This window comes from Perca flavescens, chromosome 8, assembly GCF_004354835.1.
Source record: "Perca flavescens isolate YP-PL-M2 chromosome 8, PFLA_1.0, whole genome shotgun sequence".
In the NCBI taxonomy this organism is placed as follows: Eukaryota; Metazoa; Chordata; class Actinopteri; order Perciformes; family Percidae; genus Perca; species Perca flavescens.
The window spans coordinates 10,119,250-10,136,286 of record NC_041338.1 but is presented as its reverse complement, the minus strand read 5'-3'; the positions used below and the strand labels follow the sequence as shown (position 1 = coordinate 10,136,286).

Below are 17,037 nucleotides of genomic sequence, written 5' to 3'. Positions count from 1 at the left end.
TTTGACATCTTCCTCGTCGCTCTTCTCAAACTTTCCAGCCAAGCGCGAGCTAGCTAGCCTGGTTAATTTTATGGCCTTTATGTCTAGGATAGGTGCAACTGCTTTTAACATCTACGTTTACTATCTACCCGCTGCTGCTGCTATGTGACAAATTTGTTTTGTGTACTTTTTTTGCAGGCATCTCTGAAATAATTAACAAGTGTAAAAAAAAAAAGAAAAAAACATCTCAATGGCAGAATGTAACATATCTCTAACCTTCTCTGGGTCTTCTTCCTCTCAGTGTGTGGTTCGTAAGGACCTCCCTCCCGGTCTCGGCGGCAGTGACATTTGTCACTTCTGCAACAAGCGGGTGTATGTGATGGAGAGACTGAGCGCTGAAGGCTATTTCTTCCACCGGGAGTGTTTCCGCTGTGACATCTGTAACAGCACACTCCGTCTGGGAGGGCACATCTTCGACTCGCAGGAAGGTAAGTTTGACTCACTATGAATGGTTTCACCCCACCTGGGAGTGAAAGTAAAAAATATATAAGTGGGGTATTTTTGTTCTGTTAATAAAGTATATCACTTTCTCCAATGAAACCCTAGACACCTGACATATTGTCCTTCTTAGCCTTGTTTTAGCCCTTTGTTTTAGTTTTTTTTTCTTCAGAGGTTTACATGATGTATGTTGTTTTGTGTCAATGTGTCATTTTAAGGTGATTTATATTGTACTGCATCTATGTGGATTTGGAATTTTTGTGCGCTTCCTTTTTAGCAAAGTTCTACTGCAAGATGCATTATGCCCAGCGCCAGTCCAGCACTCACATGGGGAGGTTCAGAAGGAGAATGGTAAGGAACACTGCAGTGGTTATATGCAACAAACAAAACTATAATTTCATAAAATGATTTGTGAAAGTGCGTTTGCAACCCACTAACCATTTTGCATTCAAAGAACGTGCCGTTACTCCTTTACTCACTTGCTATCCTTTACCTGCTACACAATTAGCTGGAATGCTGCTACTCAGGTGCAGATTTGTCACTAGGCAATTGCGCGCCTTGCGGGAGGAGCTGAATTGAAAAATGTATGATATTTGTTGAGATGCAAATGGGAGTGACCTATACAGGTAGATGCCATTATGCTTGACACAGTATCCAAAAAAATGTTTTTCTTCCGTTACCCAAAGTAACCTAAATTGGATGAAAAACCGCTGTATAACTGTTCACATGGTGGTGCTATTAGTAACTTGTATATACTGTATATTTCAGGGCACCTGTGTGCCTAGTCATTTGTAAATGGCCTGTAGTTTTTGATCCATGGAAAAAAGTAATCTTCTTTTCACTGTTAAAGAGTTAACAGTCAAAATGCAAAGTGCTTATGAGTAGCCACATGGAGGCACTAACATATGACAATCTGAAGGGCGTTCCACAGAGTCGGAGCCACCACTTCAAAGGAACGCTCCCCTTTAGTTTTTAAACGACTCCGTGGGACCTCCAGTAATCCCATCCCCTGGTTAGAAGACCTGAGGAACCTGTTAGTAATGTATGGATGGAGCAGGTCAGAGGTATAAACAGGTTCCTGACCATGCAAGGCTTTATCTGTCAGAACAAGAACTTTAAATTGGATCCTGAACTTGATAGGAAGCCAATGTAACGTGAATAAAATGATTGTGATGTGCGACGTCCTGCTGGACCTGGTCAACAGCCTTGCAGCAGCGTTCTAGACCAGTTGTAGACAGTCCTGGGATGACTTGCTGAGGCAGGTGAAAATGGAGTTGCAGTAATCAAGCCGGGATGATATAAAACCATGAATGATCATCTCAAGCTCAGATTGTGAAACAACAGCTCTAAGTTTGGCAATGTTTCTCAATTGAAAGATGCATGTACGGGTCAGTGATTTGATATGTTGATCAAAATACATATTATGATCAAATATAACACCAAGATTTCTGAGTTTGGACTGCACACCTGAAGAAAGGGACCCCAAATGCTGAACAACCTTGGAAGCATTGCACTAACACAAGATTAATTGTGGAAATTCGAAAGGCCGACAGATGAGTCACACTGGTAGTCACACTCTGTAATCGTAATTTATTAGAGCATTGTTAGCCACAAAAGAAATGCTTGAGGTTAACCAATGTACGCTAATAAACTGGCTTTGCAGAGAAAACATAGCCGGTATTTATTGTTCCCATTCTCTGTAGTAACACATGTGTGACATGTCAAGTATTGGGAACAAAATGAGGCCGCATTGTTAAAGGTCCAATGTGTAGGAATTTCTCCCATCTATCGTTGAGATCATATATCGCAATCAACTCTCTCGTGCCACACAGTTCAAAGTACGTATTACAGCTACATTAGCCTTCACGCTTCAAAAAGCCGGTCTCTTGCTCTTTTCAATATCCTTTTTCTTTTTCTGGGCGAAGAAGAAGACTCCTGTTCCTGAAATTTGGCCTTGACCAACTGCCACTTTGTTTGAAAGCCATGATGTCTCTCTCTCATGGGTGGGCTAAATTCTCTGGGCGGGCAAAGCAGAGAAAGGGGAAGTAACCTTGCTCCTTATGACCTCCATAAGGAGCAAGACTCTAGATTGGGCTATCTGAGCTTTTATTTTCTCAAAGGCAGAGCAGGATACCCAGGGCTTGGTTTACACCTGTCGCCATTTCTAGCCACTGGGGGACCATAGGCAGGCTGGGGGACGCATACTAATGTTAAAAAAACCTCATAAAGTGAAATTTTCATGCCAGGGGACCTTTAAACAAGCTAAAGGAAGCGGGGGGTTGATCATTGATCATGCAAAACAAAACATGCAAGAATTAAATCCCCTTCCAATACCATGGATTTAGTGCCACTTGGCCAGCCATGCCAAAACACTTATGCACTTCAATATCCAATGGAAAATAATCTCAAAATGAAATAGAACAACGTGGTGTCAACATTAAACAAAGTGTGTTCAAACCGGGGAGCAGAGTTCACTGTATGCGGCGAAAACAAACTAATTTGTTGTTCAGGTGCCTAAACTTAACGGTCAGCACAGCATGACGCTCACTTTTTCTAGTTTAACTCCACTACCATGGCCCCTGAAAGGACTATCACCTGTTGGTGCCTGTACTCTGCTTGCAGTCACCTGTTGACGTCTAAACAACTGCCGCTGGTAGCCGGCAGCGGCTAAATACAACCAGCAACTGCCACTCGGATTTTATCCTTATATGGCACTATAGACTAATCACGTTACAGGGCTTTACTTAGTTTAAAATGCATATATTTTAGGTACATAATAAATATATGATCTAGGCTCTTGGTAAAGTATGATCACTTTGAGGAGGGGGGGGGGGGGAGAAACATTTTGTCCCCACCGTGGATACAAATAATTCAGCAGAGGCAGGGATATGTAGACCAGAAAGGGGAAATCGCACCCTACCTACATTGAACCTCTAGAAATTTGACCTGAAATCCCTGATTTGTAATTGTTGTGTGACTGAAGGACTTCCTATAGTATATCTTGACGTTTGCGTGAATGGAAAGACCTAAAACTTGCTAGGGCTGAGGTTGAGTCTAAGCGCATCAACACCTTATCTGATCTAGGTTTTTCCCACCCATCTAAGCGCAACCAACACTACCGGCATCTCCAATGTGTAAACCCCTAAATTATTGAATGTTCATCTGTTGATTCCAATTTCTTTTGCTTCCCCAATATTGCTACCCCAAATCCTGCATACTACCTCAGGTTTCTTAGCATCATCTGTATTAATCTGTGTAAAATCACTATACTCTTTCATTACATGATATTCAAATGCACTTATTAAATATATTTAGGGCCCGAGCGCCGACAGCGGCGAAGGCCCTATTGAAACTGAAGGAATTATTGTTTCTTTCTTTCTTTCTATTATTAGGGCCTGAGCGCAGACAGCGGCAAAGGCCCTATTGAAACTGAAGGAATTATTGTTTCTTTCTTTCTTTCTATTATTAGGGCCCGAGCGCCGACAGCGGCGAAGGCCCTATTGAAACTGAAGGAATTATTAGGGCCCAAGCGCCGACAGCGGCGAATTCCCTATTGAAACTGAAGGAATTATTATTAGGGCCCGAGCGCCGACAGCGGCGAAGGCCCTATTGAAACTGAAGGAATTATTGTTTCTTTCTTTCTTTCTATTATTTTCCCGTCAAATGAATTGGCTTTTTGAGGGGCTTAACATATTCAAAATCTCACCAAATTTGGCGGCCGCATCAAGTCTGGTGAAAATGTACTTATTTTAAGGGTTTCGGGAATAGGCGCACAAAAATGGCTCGCTAGCGCCCCCTAGAAAGTTAAGAAAATTGAGCCCCTGCAGTGCGTTTAACGTAGACTTACAAAACTTGGTACACATATGTAACATGTCAAGATGTACAAAAAACTTCAATAGAGCCATACCCTAAACCCAACAGGAAGTCCGCCATTTTGATTTCAAAGTTCGAAATTAGTGCGATTTTGGCCATTTCCACATGTCGTACTTTAACGAACTCCTCCTAGAGATTTCATCCGATCAACTTCAAACTCGGTCTGTGCCATCGTAAGACAAAAAGATGAAGAAGTTGTTAAAAGAGAAACTTTTCGTCATAGGGCGTGGCGGCCATTTTGTGCGTTTCTCCGCCGAAACAGGAAGTGGGTGTAACTCGAGCGTACGTTGTCCGATTACCTCGAAACTTTTCAGGATTCATAAGAGTCCAACCCTGAGGACAAATAAAGGCCGATATTTACTTAACGTCATAGCGCCCCCTAGTGGCAACAGGAAGTAGGCCTAAAAGTCAAGGTGCTATACTTTAACAAACTCCTCCAAGAGATTTCATCCGATGGACTTCAAACTTGGTCTGTACCATCCCAACACCTTAACAATGAAAAGTTATTAAAAGAAAAACTTTTCGTCAGACGGTGTGGGCGTGGCAGCCATTTTGAGTGTTTAGCGATGAACAAAGAAGTTGTTGTAACTTGAGTGTACGTTGTCGTATCTGCCCGAAATTTCTCCCGATTGACAAGGGTCCAGGCCTGAGGACACCTACAGGCCAAAATTGACTTTTGGTCATAGCGCCCCCTGCTGGCAACAGGAAATCTGCCTTATATGACAAACATCATCCGATTTGCATGAAACTCAGAATGTGTGGTCTACATGTGATACTGAGCCGCCCCCTATAATATGACCACGCCCACTTACTCAGGCCACGCCCCCTTTCATAAAATTTGAACCGTTTAAGGTAGAGTCTTGTGTGAGGTGTCATTGAACTCAGCAGAGACTTCATTCTTCATTGGTGATGGTTTGACCCGCCCTCTATGGTTAAGCCACGCCCCCTTTCCTAACATTTGAACCGTTTAAGGTATACCCTTGTGTGAGGTATCATTGAACTCAGCAGAAACTTCCTTCTTCATTGGTGATGGTTTGGCCCGCCCCCTATGTTTAAGCCACGCTCCCTTTTATTACTAATGGCCCGATTGATGTAAACACTTGTGTGAGGTGTCATTGAACTCAGCAGAGACTTCCTTCTTCATCGGTGATGGTTTGGCTCGCCCCCTATGCTTTAGCCACGCCCCCTTTCACAGCTAATGAACCGTATGACGTAGAGTTTTGTGTGAGGTATCATTGAACTCATTGTTGTGCGTCTGAGTGCCGCGCGAATGCACGGTCGCAAGGAGCGGCGTTCGCCGGTAACCCCGACGCGCGCAGAGGCGCAAGGGCCCGTCCATCGCTGCTCGCAGCTTTAATTTACCTTTTTCTTTCTTTTTTTACCTCTAAAAAATACCAGTCTATATCAGGCCACACAAGCCTCCATTGAGCCACCACCACTTGTCTAACATCACTAGACAAGCATTTTACTTACCTCTGAGAGAAAAAATGTGCTGGTCAATGAATTGATTGAAGAATTTAGTCTTCAGATAGAAGTTTTCAAGACCAGCAGAAAGTTCTGTCCTTAGCAGTGTGCCATTGCTTCAGAACTAAACAGCAATCAATAATCTGAATGGCCCAGTCTGTGAATTTTACAAATCGGGATCTCATTTTCCCAACTCCAAATAAAAGCAGTATAAGTAAACGCCCCCTGGGGATGGTCGTGCCTATTGATTTAGAAAGATCAACACAGATGCCACATAGAACATGTGTTTTGTGTTTTATTGTTTAGAGCGTTTGAACAACATGTTGACACCAGAAAGAAAAAAACAAATGTCATATCACCACCATCATCAGCACAGCACAGGTGTCGTATTCACAGACATCCATTTGATGAAAACTGGAAATAAAAAAAAGGTTTCAGAAGACTAAAAATAAGGATGCAGGATTTCAATATTTTTCCTTTACTTTTTTCCTATGTAATAGAAGGCTATGTTGTATTTCATAATTTTCCTCCTGTGTGTCTTGATTCGTGTAGGAAAACCAAAGCCGTGGCACACCCTCGTCATTGGACAGTGGGAGCTACTCAGCGACCGGCAGCTTCCAGATCCAACCCCCAGGTACCCTGGTTTCCTTGCTTAGGCAAGGCCTGAGCTGGCCGAAGCGTGCTAGCCGGGCTGTGTGTGTGTTGCCTCGACAGCTGTTGGGAAGTGTGTGTGAGTATTTCACAGCTGTGGGGTCCCATGTCAGAAGCTACTCGCATAACTATGAGTTCCTGTATGAGCTGCTGAGCCTGGGTTGTCCTCTGCTCTGCATGATGCATGAGGTGCTGGGACAGATCTACCAGGAGCCTCAGCTGGCCCAGCAGCAGCTCATCGGCCACCAGCTCACATAGAAAGGGGAGAAACAAGGGGCTTGTCTGGGCCAGTTGACCTGATAGGAACCCATGGATTTAAATGTGTGCTCTTGTACTGCCCAAAATGTTAAGTAGTAATATATTAATATGAATTATAATTATTAATCAGTAATAACTTTGAAACCCAATCATATCTGTGTTTCATACATTCCAAGTTCCCATGGTCATTTTAGTTTTGTGTAAAGTGGTCTAAAACTATATTCAATATATATAATACAAGCAGCTTCTGCTGCTTGTATTATATATATTGAATATATATTCAGTGCTTGTTGTGAATTTTGCCTGCATTTACAGTGGACAGCACAACAAAAAGCCATCTTAAGCAAACTCTGACTCTATTGTGTTATTAAATTGTACATGCTGAGCTGACTTCAGGGGTGATGCATGTATAAAAGGCTGCAGCCCTTTGTGCTGACTCTGTTGTTAATGAGCTCAGATTCCCCAGTATGTGTTGTCACTGTCAGGGTCTCATGGTGTTGTGCCCTGCTGAATGCATCTCTGACTCACATGGGCTTGTTCCAGGCTGCTTAGACTGTAAGCTTCACCCAAAGGTGCTATTAATGACATATCACACAGCTGTCACTAGATGATATAACCGATAACATGAAATTAAATCTGTTCCAGTCATTTAAATCAGTGATCTCGTCTGGATTGTCACTAAATGTTAAACCCTTTCTATTCTGCACTTCCACCATGCGTTGAAGTATCTAAAATAATCTGTTTTGATAATGCACCAAGGCCATTTATTCTGAGTGTAACCTGGAACATGCCCTGGGCATGACTCTAACCTTAAAGCCATCTGGAGTTGTTTTTTTTCTTCATTGAACCAGAATTATGTCAGTGGTTTTTTAAGTTACTTTGACTCTGCATATTGACTGCAAACACCATAACTCTATAACCACAGAGATGTGCAATGGAAACGCCAAAACAGTATTATAATTTTTTATATAATTTCCAGAAACAAATGTCATAAAAATTATCTTTTATTTGTGGTAGGTAGTATTTCTCTTAGCTTTGTATTTTGTTAAATATAATTTGCTGATTTCACTTTATATATTTAGGGCTCATTGTTTATGGTTTTCATTTTACAAGACAGGAAATGGCAATTTATTTTGAATATATCAAAAACTGAAAATGACATCACTAATACAAAAATCTGGGTGAAAATCAAATGATAGAATACTAGATTACAAAAGTAAATGTTTAACCATTCAATCATTTAACCATTTCTTCTCACTTTGAAATTCTGCACAAAATCACCAACAACTTTTTCTAAATTTCTGTTTCTTTGTTTAACCCGAAAGACTTATTTAGTTTCCTGTATTTTCCAAAAAATGTGCGTTTTAATAAAAAGTCAACATCTTTTGGATGCATTGTGTTGTAAAATCAATTTGAAAGTCAGTTTAGATCTGTGGCTTTTTTCTCTTTGAAAATCAGTACAAGCCAAAAACAATGAGCCTTATCTATAATCCTATAATCTTTTTTTTCCTCAGGAGTGAACATATTTGCTTTAAAAAAAACCACAAAAGACTATATATTCCTGACAGAGTGAAAAGATTTAGATTTTATTTTTTATTTTGTTTTATTTTGTAATTTTTTATTTTGTAGATACATTGTAAACTATGCCTAAAGCGGATTTATCGTTTGCTTTAATTGTGCAGAATTAGGGGTCAATTCTTTGCACTGTTGAAGCACTGACCTGTTTTTGGGCACTCATATTTCAATGTAATGTGTCACAATGTTATTGTGATAAGTTTATTTCCAACAGTGTTTTCTTGTAATTCTAAGCACTCTGTGTTTTCTTTCCATCTTCCATTTTCCTTTTTTCCCCTACCATATCTCACTAATTATTTCCTCAAATTATTTTTTTTAGTGTTTTCTTCACTTCATTTTGTTCAGTCTGTTTAAAGTTTCTAATGCTGCACCCTCTGACTGATTTCTGTCATAGGGGAAGGTGATGATTCGCTGGCTTTGGTCAGAAGCTCTTTTTGTGTTGCTTTTGCATTGGCTGCCCCTGTAGCCTTTCACCTAACCCAGATTAACCAATCACAAACCAGCACGATTCCACAGTATGGCATGCAGTAGTCGATAAAGGTGTTATGTGTAACATCGTAATATATTAAATAGAATTCTAAATTATTATATTATACGTTGATTAAATTAAAAGAAACAAATTGCATCACTTCTAGTTCACCCCTACCTAATGCCATTCATACTTTTAGCTTGTGTTTCTCAAAAATAAGACCATATGCCCTTTAAAGGTTGTGACTAAGATGGTGAAATTGGTAAACATCTTCAAGACATTAGCATTGCCCTTGTGAGCATTTTAGCATGCTGATGTTAGCAATACAGCCTCGTAGTGCTGCTAGCATGACTGTAGACTCTTGTATTTGTAATAATGTTTTCCTTCCTGGTCCTAGCATTTATGCAAAGTTTGCACAAGTATACAATATGTGTTGTTGGACAACAATGGAGCTGTATGACACGGAGGAATAAACTATATCAGGCTTTAACTAATAACAATACAGGTTAGTAGGATTGATTGATTGTTTTTGTTGGTCTTTTCATGGGATTTGCTGACAATAAGGAAAGTATATATACTTTTAAAGCCTTTATTGTGACAAAGTTTGAATGTTTTATCTTGCCATGAAAGATCAGCGCCCTCAGTGTTATAAAACCGATCGTAAGCAGATTTCTAAGTCAGACCTGGCCGCACACCGCAAAACCTTTAGTGGAGAGGTTGTTGGAGCTTGTGTTGATGGTTAATTGATGCACACATAGCACCTTCTGGTTGGTTTGTTTGTCACTTAGTCGTTCTGTTAATATGTGGTCATATTATCCAACCTAACCTCACTAACACTTGTGTTTCTCCCTAACACATCTCAATGCCCCTGGATTTATTTTCCTCTCTCTGTATCAGCAGCAGCAACCTCCCTTCTTGTCAGGCCATTTCAAAGTAACAAATATGTCCACCTGTATGTGGTCTGTCTGTGGTTCCCTCTTTTTCAGAAGGAGGCCATCCCCCCTCCGAGCCCCTTTCCAGATCTCGCTCCTGTACCTCCTAGACTTTGCTCAGGAGATCAGCCGCCCCATAGCAACTTTTTACACACTGACAGATACATTTCGTTGGCTGTATTCTGTATGTTTAGTAGTTGTGTTTCTAATAAGTCTCAGAGCAGCCTGCAAGCGTTGTTTTTTTCTTCTCCTACATTGTATTGATAATTACTGTAAAATTGCTTAATTTATGATTATTTATAAGCTGGAAAAAAATAAATCAAAATTGATTTCATAAAAACTTTGCTTCATGGTTTGTTGTCAATTAATTGAATGATTCCAAGAAACCGAAGCTTAAACACGATAGGTCAATTTTCAGTATATTTCCATATCTTTTAACCACAATATTAACAACTTCATCAAAAAGCAATTTCTTTTTCCACCTGTGCTGTTGGCGTAACATCACCCACTTAAATCATGGTCACAATCACAGCTTTTGTTAACTCAGCAAATAACATGTGCTTTGTAACAAATCATCAAAAACTAAATCTTTAGGTTTGCAGCAGAGGAGGCATGGAGTTTGTTATCAGGGCCTAACCACCGACAGTGTAGGTCAGCGTAGGCCATATTGAAATTGGTCTGTTTATTAGGGCCCGAGCACTGACAACGTTGGTGGCAAAGACCCTATTGAATTCGCCAAGTTTATTATTATTGGGGCCCGAGCATTGAAGTGCCAGGGCCCACTCAGTGCTGCTTGCAGCTTTAATTTTTATTGTTATTAATTTTAATGTAACAATAGACAAAAGAAACATTAGGATACATATATGCACAAGCTTAGCCATATTCAAATAATGTTGAGCAAAGTTAAATTGAACCTTATTGAACTACACTCCAGTCAACCTGAACAGAATTGAAGTGAATCACTTGTCAGTTCCTTCTGTCAGCTTCCTCATGGGTTTTGCGCTATCCTTTACTCTGGGTTTGGTATCTATGTATCATTTGGTAAAGCGTTATTCTCGTGTGGCTGTTCTAAGTCATTCTAACATTTAGTCAAACTAAAGTGAGAACATCAATACGTACAAGTGAAAGAGTCACATTGATAAAAGGTCTGCATATCTATTGGCTGATATCTAACTGCATACAAAGGTTATATCAAGGTATTTCAATTTTTTTTTGCTGTGACCAAGTGGGATCACCTTTGGAAAGATTCTGTACAATGTTGACTTCATTACTCTGTGAGTACTGTTATGCACATGCCATGTATTTGATCAGTGCTTGTGTTGCAGATAGAAATTAATATTTTACTTTGGAGTGTGATTTTTATATGGCATGTGTAAATTTCAGATCAGAAATTATATTACATACAAACTAACATTTTCACATGCTTTTACTATATGAAAAGTATATTACAATATGTTTATTGCCTAACATGAATTTATTTGTTTCGTACCTGGCATGCTACACTGATTGTTAGTACACAAGAAGTGCAAAAACAGCTAACCTGTTGTTCTGAAGTAGACTAGTGAGACAATATGCATGAAATGAGCTACATGCTAGTAAATGTTCACTGTAACTTAGGTTAGCATTTAGGCAAATCTAGTTAAAAATTAAAGCCCACCTACTGTTTTTTTTGTTTGCAGGTGGGGCGTCCAGCTTGCATTCAGAGCTTGATGAAGGTCAGAAAAGAGTTCCTGAAGACACAGAGATGGCTATTGAAGCTCTGGATGCTTCCTGTATAGTCAAACCCATAGCACAAGATACTACAGGGGCCAAGGGCCAAAGCCAGGACCGTAGTAAAGGTCAGAATCTTCTTTGTGTTGGAATTTTAAACTACGGTGGATATATGAGGACTATGGTTAACTGCTCCTCAGATCTCTGCAGGTTAAATTGAGACAGCTTTCTAGACTATCTGTCCAATCTGAGTTTTCTGTTGCATGACTAAAACAACTTTTGAACGTACACGTTCCACCGAAACAAGTTCCTTCCCGAGGTTATTTTGCAGCAGCACCGTGGCTCTGTCGGGCGCTTAGTGCTGCCCATGACTATTGTGATTAGTTTAAAGTAATGCTAATAAATCAGAGCACATTTTTCTCGCAGTGCTGTGGAGTAAGGTCTGGCAATGTGAGACTATCCTAAAATCAGTTTAATAATAATAATAAATAAATAAATAATCAGCTAATTAGCAAATGCTGCTAACATGCTAAACTAACATATTTGCTAAACAGCATTAACATTTTTTATTGTGAGCATGTTAACATGCTGATGTTAGCATTTAGCTCAAAGCACAGATGTGTCAATACATACAGCCTCAGAGCCGCTTGCATGACCATATGGGTTTACTTTGCTTCATAGATTTCCCCCTCATTTACTATTGACCTTTACAGCTGCTATACATGTCATTTTCTATTTTTGAGAGATCATGATCCTTATTTTGAGATGATGCTAATCACCTGTAATCACTGAATATGTAACATGCTCTAAGTGTGGAGAACCAGAGCCAACGCTATTTCCAGTTATCATGCAGCAGGTCACTTTCTTTTGGTCTCATTTTGTTTTGGCCTCTATCTCCTATCTCTGTAGATTACTGTAACACCAAAGAGAGTAATCAATGGAAACGGAATATCAGAGCGTGTGAGTACCTGAGTTTCACTGTAATACTTACCACATTTGCAATATACATAAGCATGCAGTGTTAAATATCAAAAAACTGTCAGTGGGGAGCAGAGCTGTATAGCAACGAAGTAGAACTACTTCACTACTGTACTTACAGTGGGGGAAATAAGTATTTGACCCCTTGCTGATTTTGCAGGTTTGCCCACTTACAAAGAATGCAAAAATCTACAATTTTAATCATATGTACATTCTAACAGTGAAAGACAGAATCCCAAAGAAAATTCCAGAAAATCACATCATATGAATTTATTAAAATTGATAACCATCTGATGAGGAAAAACAAGTATTTGACCCCCTGGACAAACGGCATGTTAATATTTTGTAGAAAAGCCATTATTGGCCAGCACAGATGTCAAACGGTTTTTATAGTTGGTGACAAGGTTTGTGCACATTTCGGCAGGGATGTTGGCCCCTCCTCCTGCAGACAGCCTCCAAATCATTCAGGTTCCGAGGTTGTCGCCTGGCAACTCGAATTTTAAGCTCCCTCTAAAGATTTTCAATCGGATTCAGGTCTGGAGACTGGCTAGGCCACTCCAGAACCTTGATGTGCTTCTTCTTCAGCCACTCTTTTGTTGCTTTGGCGGTGTGCTTAGGGTCGTTGTCGTGCTGAAACACCCATCCTCGACCCATCTTCAGCTCTCTCACTGAGGGAAGGAGATGTCGGCCCAGAATTCCACAATACATGGCCCCGTCCATCCTCCCCTCAATACGATGGAGTTGTCCCGTCCCCTTGGCTGAAAAGCACCCCAAAGCATGATGTTGCCACCACCATGCTTGACGGTGGGGATGGTGTTCTTTGGGTTGTACTCGGTGTTCTTTGCCCTCCAAACACGACGAGTTGAGTTGAGGCCAAAAAGTTCTATTTTGGTCTCATCTGACCACATCACCTTCTTCCAGGCCTCTTCTGAGTCGTCCAGGTGGTGAATGGCGAACTTCATGCGGGCCTGTACATGTTTCTTCTTGAGCAGGGGGACCTTTGCGTGCGCTGCAGGATTTCAATCCATGACGGCGTAGTGTGTTACCAACCGTTTCTTTTGTAACTGTGGTCCCAGCTGCCTTCAGTTGATTCATCAGTTCCCCCCTTGTGGTTTTGGGATGATTCCTCACCGTTCGCATGATCAGGGACACCTCACGAGGCAAGATCTTGTGTGGAGGCCCAGACCGAGGAGGTTGGCGGTGGTGTGGTGCTTCTTCCATTTCCTGATAACTGCACCGACAGTTGATCTTTTCTCTCCAAGTTGCTTTCCGATTCTCTTGTAGCCATTCCCAGCCTTGTGCAGATCAACAATCTTGTCCCTGATGTCCGTAGAAAGCTCTTTGGTCTTGCCCATGGTGGTGATCTTGGATGCTGGTTGTTTGGGTGTTGACAAGTGTCTTTTATACAGGTAACGAGGTGAGGCAGGTGTATTTGATGTAGACAATTGGTTTGGATTGGGGCTGTGTCTTAAAGAAAGACTAACTGGCTTGTAGGAGCCAGAATACTTGCTGTTTGTCCAGGGGGTCAAATACTTGTTTTTCCTCATCAGATGGTTATCAATTTTAATAAATTCATATGATGGGATTTTCTGGAATTTTCTTTGGGATTCTGTCTTTCACTGTTAGAATGTACATATGATTAAAATTGTAGATTTTTGCATTCTTTGTAAGTGGGCAAACCTGCAAAATCAGCAAGGGGTCAAATACTTATTTCCCCCACTGTAAGTACTAAAAGGCTGTATCTGTACTGTACCAGAGTATTATTTTTTTCCTCCTACTTCCACTTTTACTTGAGTACATATTTTCGATGAATAAAATACTTTTACTCCATAGTTACTCGTTACTGTTGAGAATTCCTCACACTACGGAGACTGTGTAGGTTACAGTGTGTGTAGTTACGGCTACGTTAGTTACATACGCTAATTATGTAAGAAATCCCAGAGATCGCGTCGTGTTTCTTTTCATTACGGTTGCCTGTTCAGAAGTCAGAGACGATTTAAGTTTGTACTCTTTCTATTTAGCTATTGTTTCAGCATAAAAAAAGCTATTCCTGAGTTGTTTCAGTCTGCAATGAGTACTGAATGTTAACCGTTTGACCCTGTGATGTGAAGTTGTTATCTGTATTTTGCTAGCTTGCTAACTTTCTTGTACATCACACATGTTACTAGCTATTGTGTGATAAGTTTTTTGGGGCTTTAGTTGTTACTGTGCTGGAGAGGATGTTCATTTTACTATATGTATTTAATATTTGTTATTTTTAATATAATATATTTAATATTTATTAATTCCTTTGGCTAAACATTTCAAATAATTTAAACAATATGATATTCAAACTTTTGACTGCTTTCTTTAATAACTAAATAACACAATACTTGTACTTTTACTTTCAGTACTTCAGTAGTAGATTTTAAAATATGTATACTTCTACTTATGTGTGGTGCTTAAAGAGCACTTCAACTTCTACTCAAGTCTACTCAAAGGTCGTTTTTTTTTTAATCAAACTTGTTTTTAATTTGCTCTATATCCTCAGTCTTATTTATTTATTTATTTTAAAAGTGCCCCTATTATGAAAAAATCACTTTTTCTGGGATTTGGGGTGTTCTTGTGTGTCTCTGGTGCTTCCACACACACAAATTTGAAAAAAATCCATCCATGCTGTTTTGAGTGAGATACGGTTTCTGAATGTGTCCTGCCTTCAGTCTCCTAGTGAGTTGTTCAAAATCGGCTCGGACTGACGTCACAGTCCGAAATGAGCTGGCTAACCACAACCGTTAGCTCGTAGCGTTAGCGTTAGCATGCTCCCGCTAGCGTTAGCATGCTAACGTTAGCATGCTATGTCGTTGTCAATAGCAAAGCACTGCTACAACACACACAAGTTCACCATAATCTACAAAAGAACTACTTACATGTGCGCCCTCATTTAGAAGTCTCCCAGCTAATTCTGCCTTGTAACTGACCAAAGTTGGAGAAACAGGCTTTCTTTTACTGTCTCTAGAGTTAGCTAGCTGACATGCTCTACATCTGAGCTACTAAGCATGTGCAGTGCAATCAAAGATAGTAGTGAAGAAGAAGATGAAAAGAGGTCTCACTCTGTAGCTAAAACAGAAACCAGGTGAAAAGAGGATCTGCAGCAGTGAGAGAGAGCTGTGCAGTACAACAAAAATATGGTGTTTTTTGAAATTTAAACCATGTAAACCTATTCTGGTACAACCTTAAAATACAGTTATGAACCTGAAAATGAGCATAATATGGGCGCTTTAAATGTTGCAGGTGTATCAGATCGCTTGTTTTGTCCAGGAATAGGAGTCTGTAATAGGCCTTTTTTTTTCTTTTTCTTTTTTTACAGCAGACATTTTGACTTGACATAGTAGGAAAAGCACAGGTCTTCTGGTGTCCAAGTATAGCGTGATTTATGCTTCTGTGTTAAATCTACGCCGTGCCTACATACGTAGGTACGTGGAGACACAGACCCTACGCCGTAGCCTGACGTGCATCTCTCGAAAAATGTAACTACACGTTACTCGGCCCTGGCTTGGTAGTGTTGCATTTCCCCCTACTCATTGGCTGGTTCTCCTTCTCCATAAACAACATGAAACGGATTCTGTTACAGATTTCCAACCCTGGTCAGAAAGCACAGGGGAGACACTTTGTTTCTCTCTCTATAGTCTATATCCTTCGCATTCCACTTCCGGGATTGCTCAGGTGCTGCAAGAAATTCCACCGGATGCATGTATTTTCCATTATCTTCTGCTTTCTTTTTGTTGGAATCTTAAATTCGGTGGATTTATGAGGACTATTGTTGACTGCTCCTCAGAACCCTGCATGGTAAATTGAGACAGCTAGCGAGACTATCTGTCCAATCTGAGTTTTCCCTCGCACAACTATTTTGCAGCGGCTCTGTGCGGAGTTTAGCACCGCCCATGACGATTCTGATTAGTTTAAAGAAATGCTATCAAACCAGAGCACGTTTTTCTCCCATCCCCGAATGCTATGTGGAGTAGCCAGACCCTCCTTCAGCACGCTTTGGAGGAGGGTCTGGCAAAGTGAGAGACTCTCTCTATGACTCTAGAGTCGCTACTCGTTCTGAAGCTAATCCCTGTCACTCTCTCACTCGCTCTACCACACACTTCCACACACACATACATGCTGGCCCTGCTATTCTCTTAAAGATATTGACGAACACACCAACTCACAAGTATAAACTTCAGGCCACTTACGTAGGCTACGGCAAAATCTCTGCGTGGAGCCTCCACAGAACCATAAATCACGCTTTACTGCCAACCGCTTCAGCGTGATTTATGGTCCTGGCCTGAAGTTTATACTTGTGCGTTGGTGTGTGTGCGTCGAGCCGGCGTGTGTGTGTGTGTGTGTGTGGGGAGAGTGTAATAGAGTGAGGGAGAGAGAGTCAGTGACGGTGATTACCTTCACAGCAAGTAGTGTCTCCCCTGTGCTTTCTGACCACGGTGGGAAATCTGTAGCAGGAAAAGTTAACCCTCTCCTTGATTTCATGTTGTTTATGGAGAAGGAGAACCAGGAAATTAGTAGGGGTAAATGCAACTCTACCAAGCCCCAACATGGGTCACCGCAACGTGTACCGTATTTTCCGGGCTAAAAGTCGCATTTTTTTTTTCATAGTTTGGCTGGTCCTGC

General features: G+C 40.7%; 1 protein-coding gene across 10 annotated transcripts in view; it reads left to right on the top strand.

The window, feature by feature from the left end:
• mical2b (microtubule associated monooxygenase, calponin and LIM domain containing 2b) overlaps positions 1-17,037 on the top strand; it is a 137,369-nt gene that overhangs the window by 81,887 nt on the left and 38,445 nt on the right. For 9 of the 10 annotated variants that reach the window (XM_028585040.1, XM_028585038.1, XM_028585035.1 and 6 more), the window contains 5 exons: positions 281-467; positions 755-828; positions 6,367-6,448; positions 11,379-11,537; positions 12,319-12,369. In XM_028585040.1, the coding sequence (XP_028440841.1) occupies positions 281-467; positions 755-828; positions 6,367-6,448; positions 11,379-11,537; positions 12,319-12,369 (553 nt within the window). Of the gene's footprint in view, positions 1-280; positions 468-754; positions 829-6,366; positions 6,449-9,753; positions 10,024-11,378; positions 11,538-12,318; positions 12,370-17,037 lie in introns of those variants that run through there. The other variant, XM_028585041.1, reaches the window with a different exon arrangement.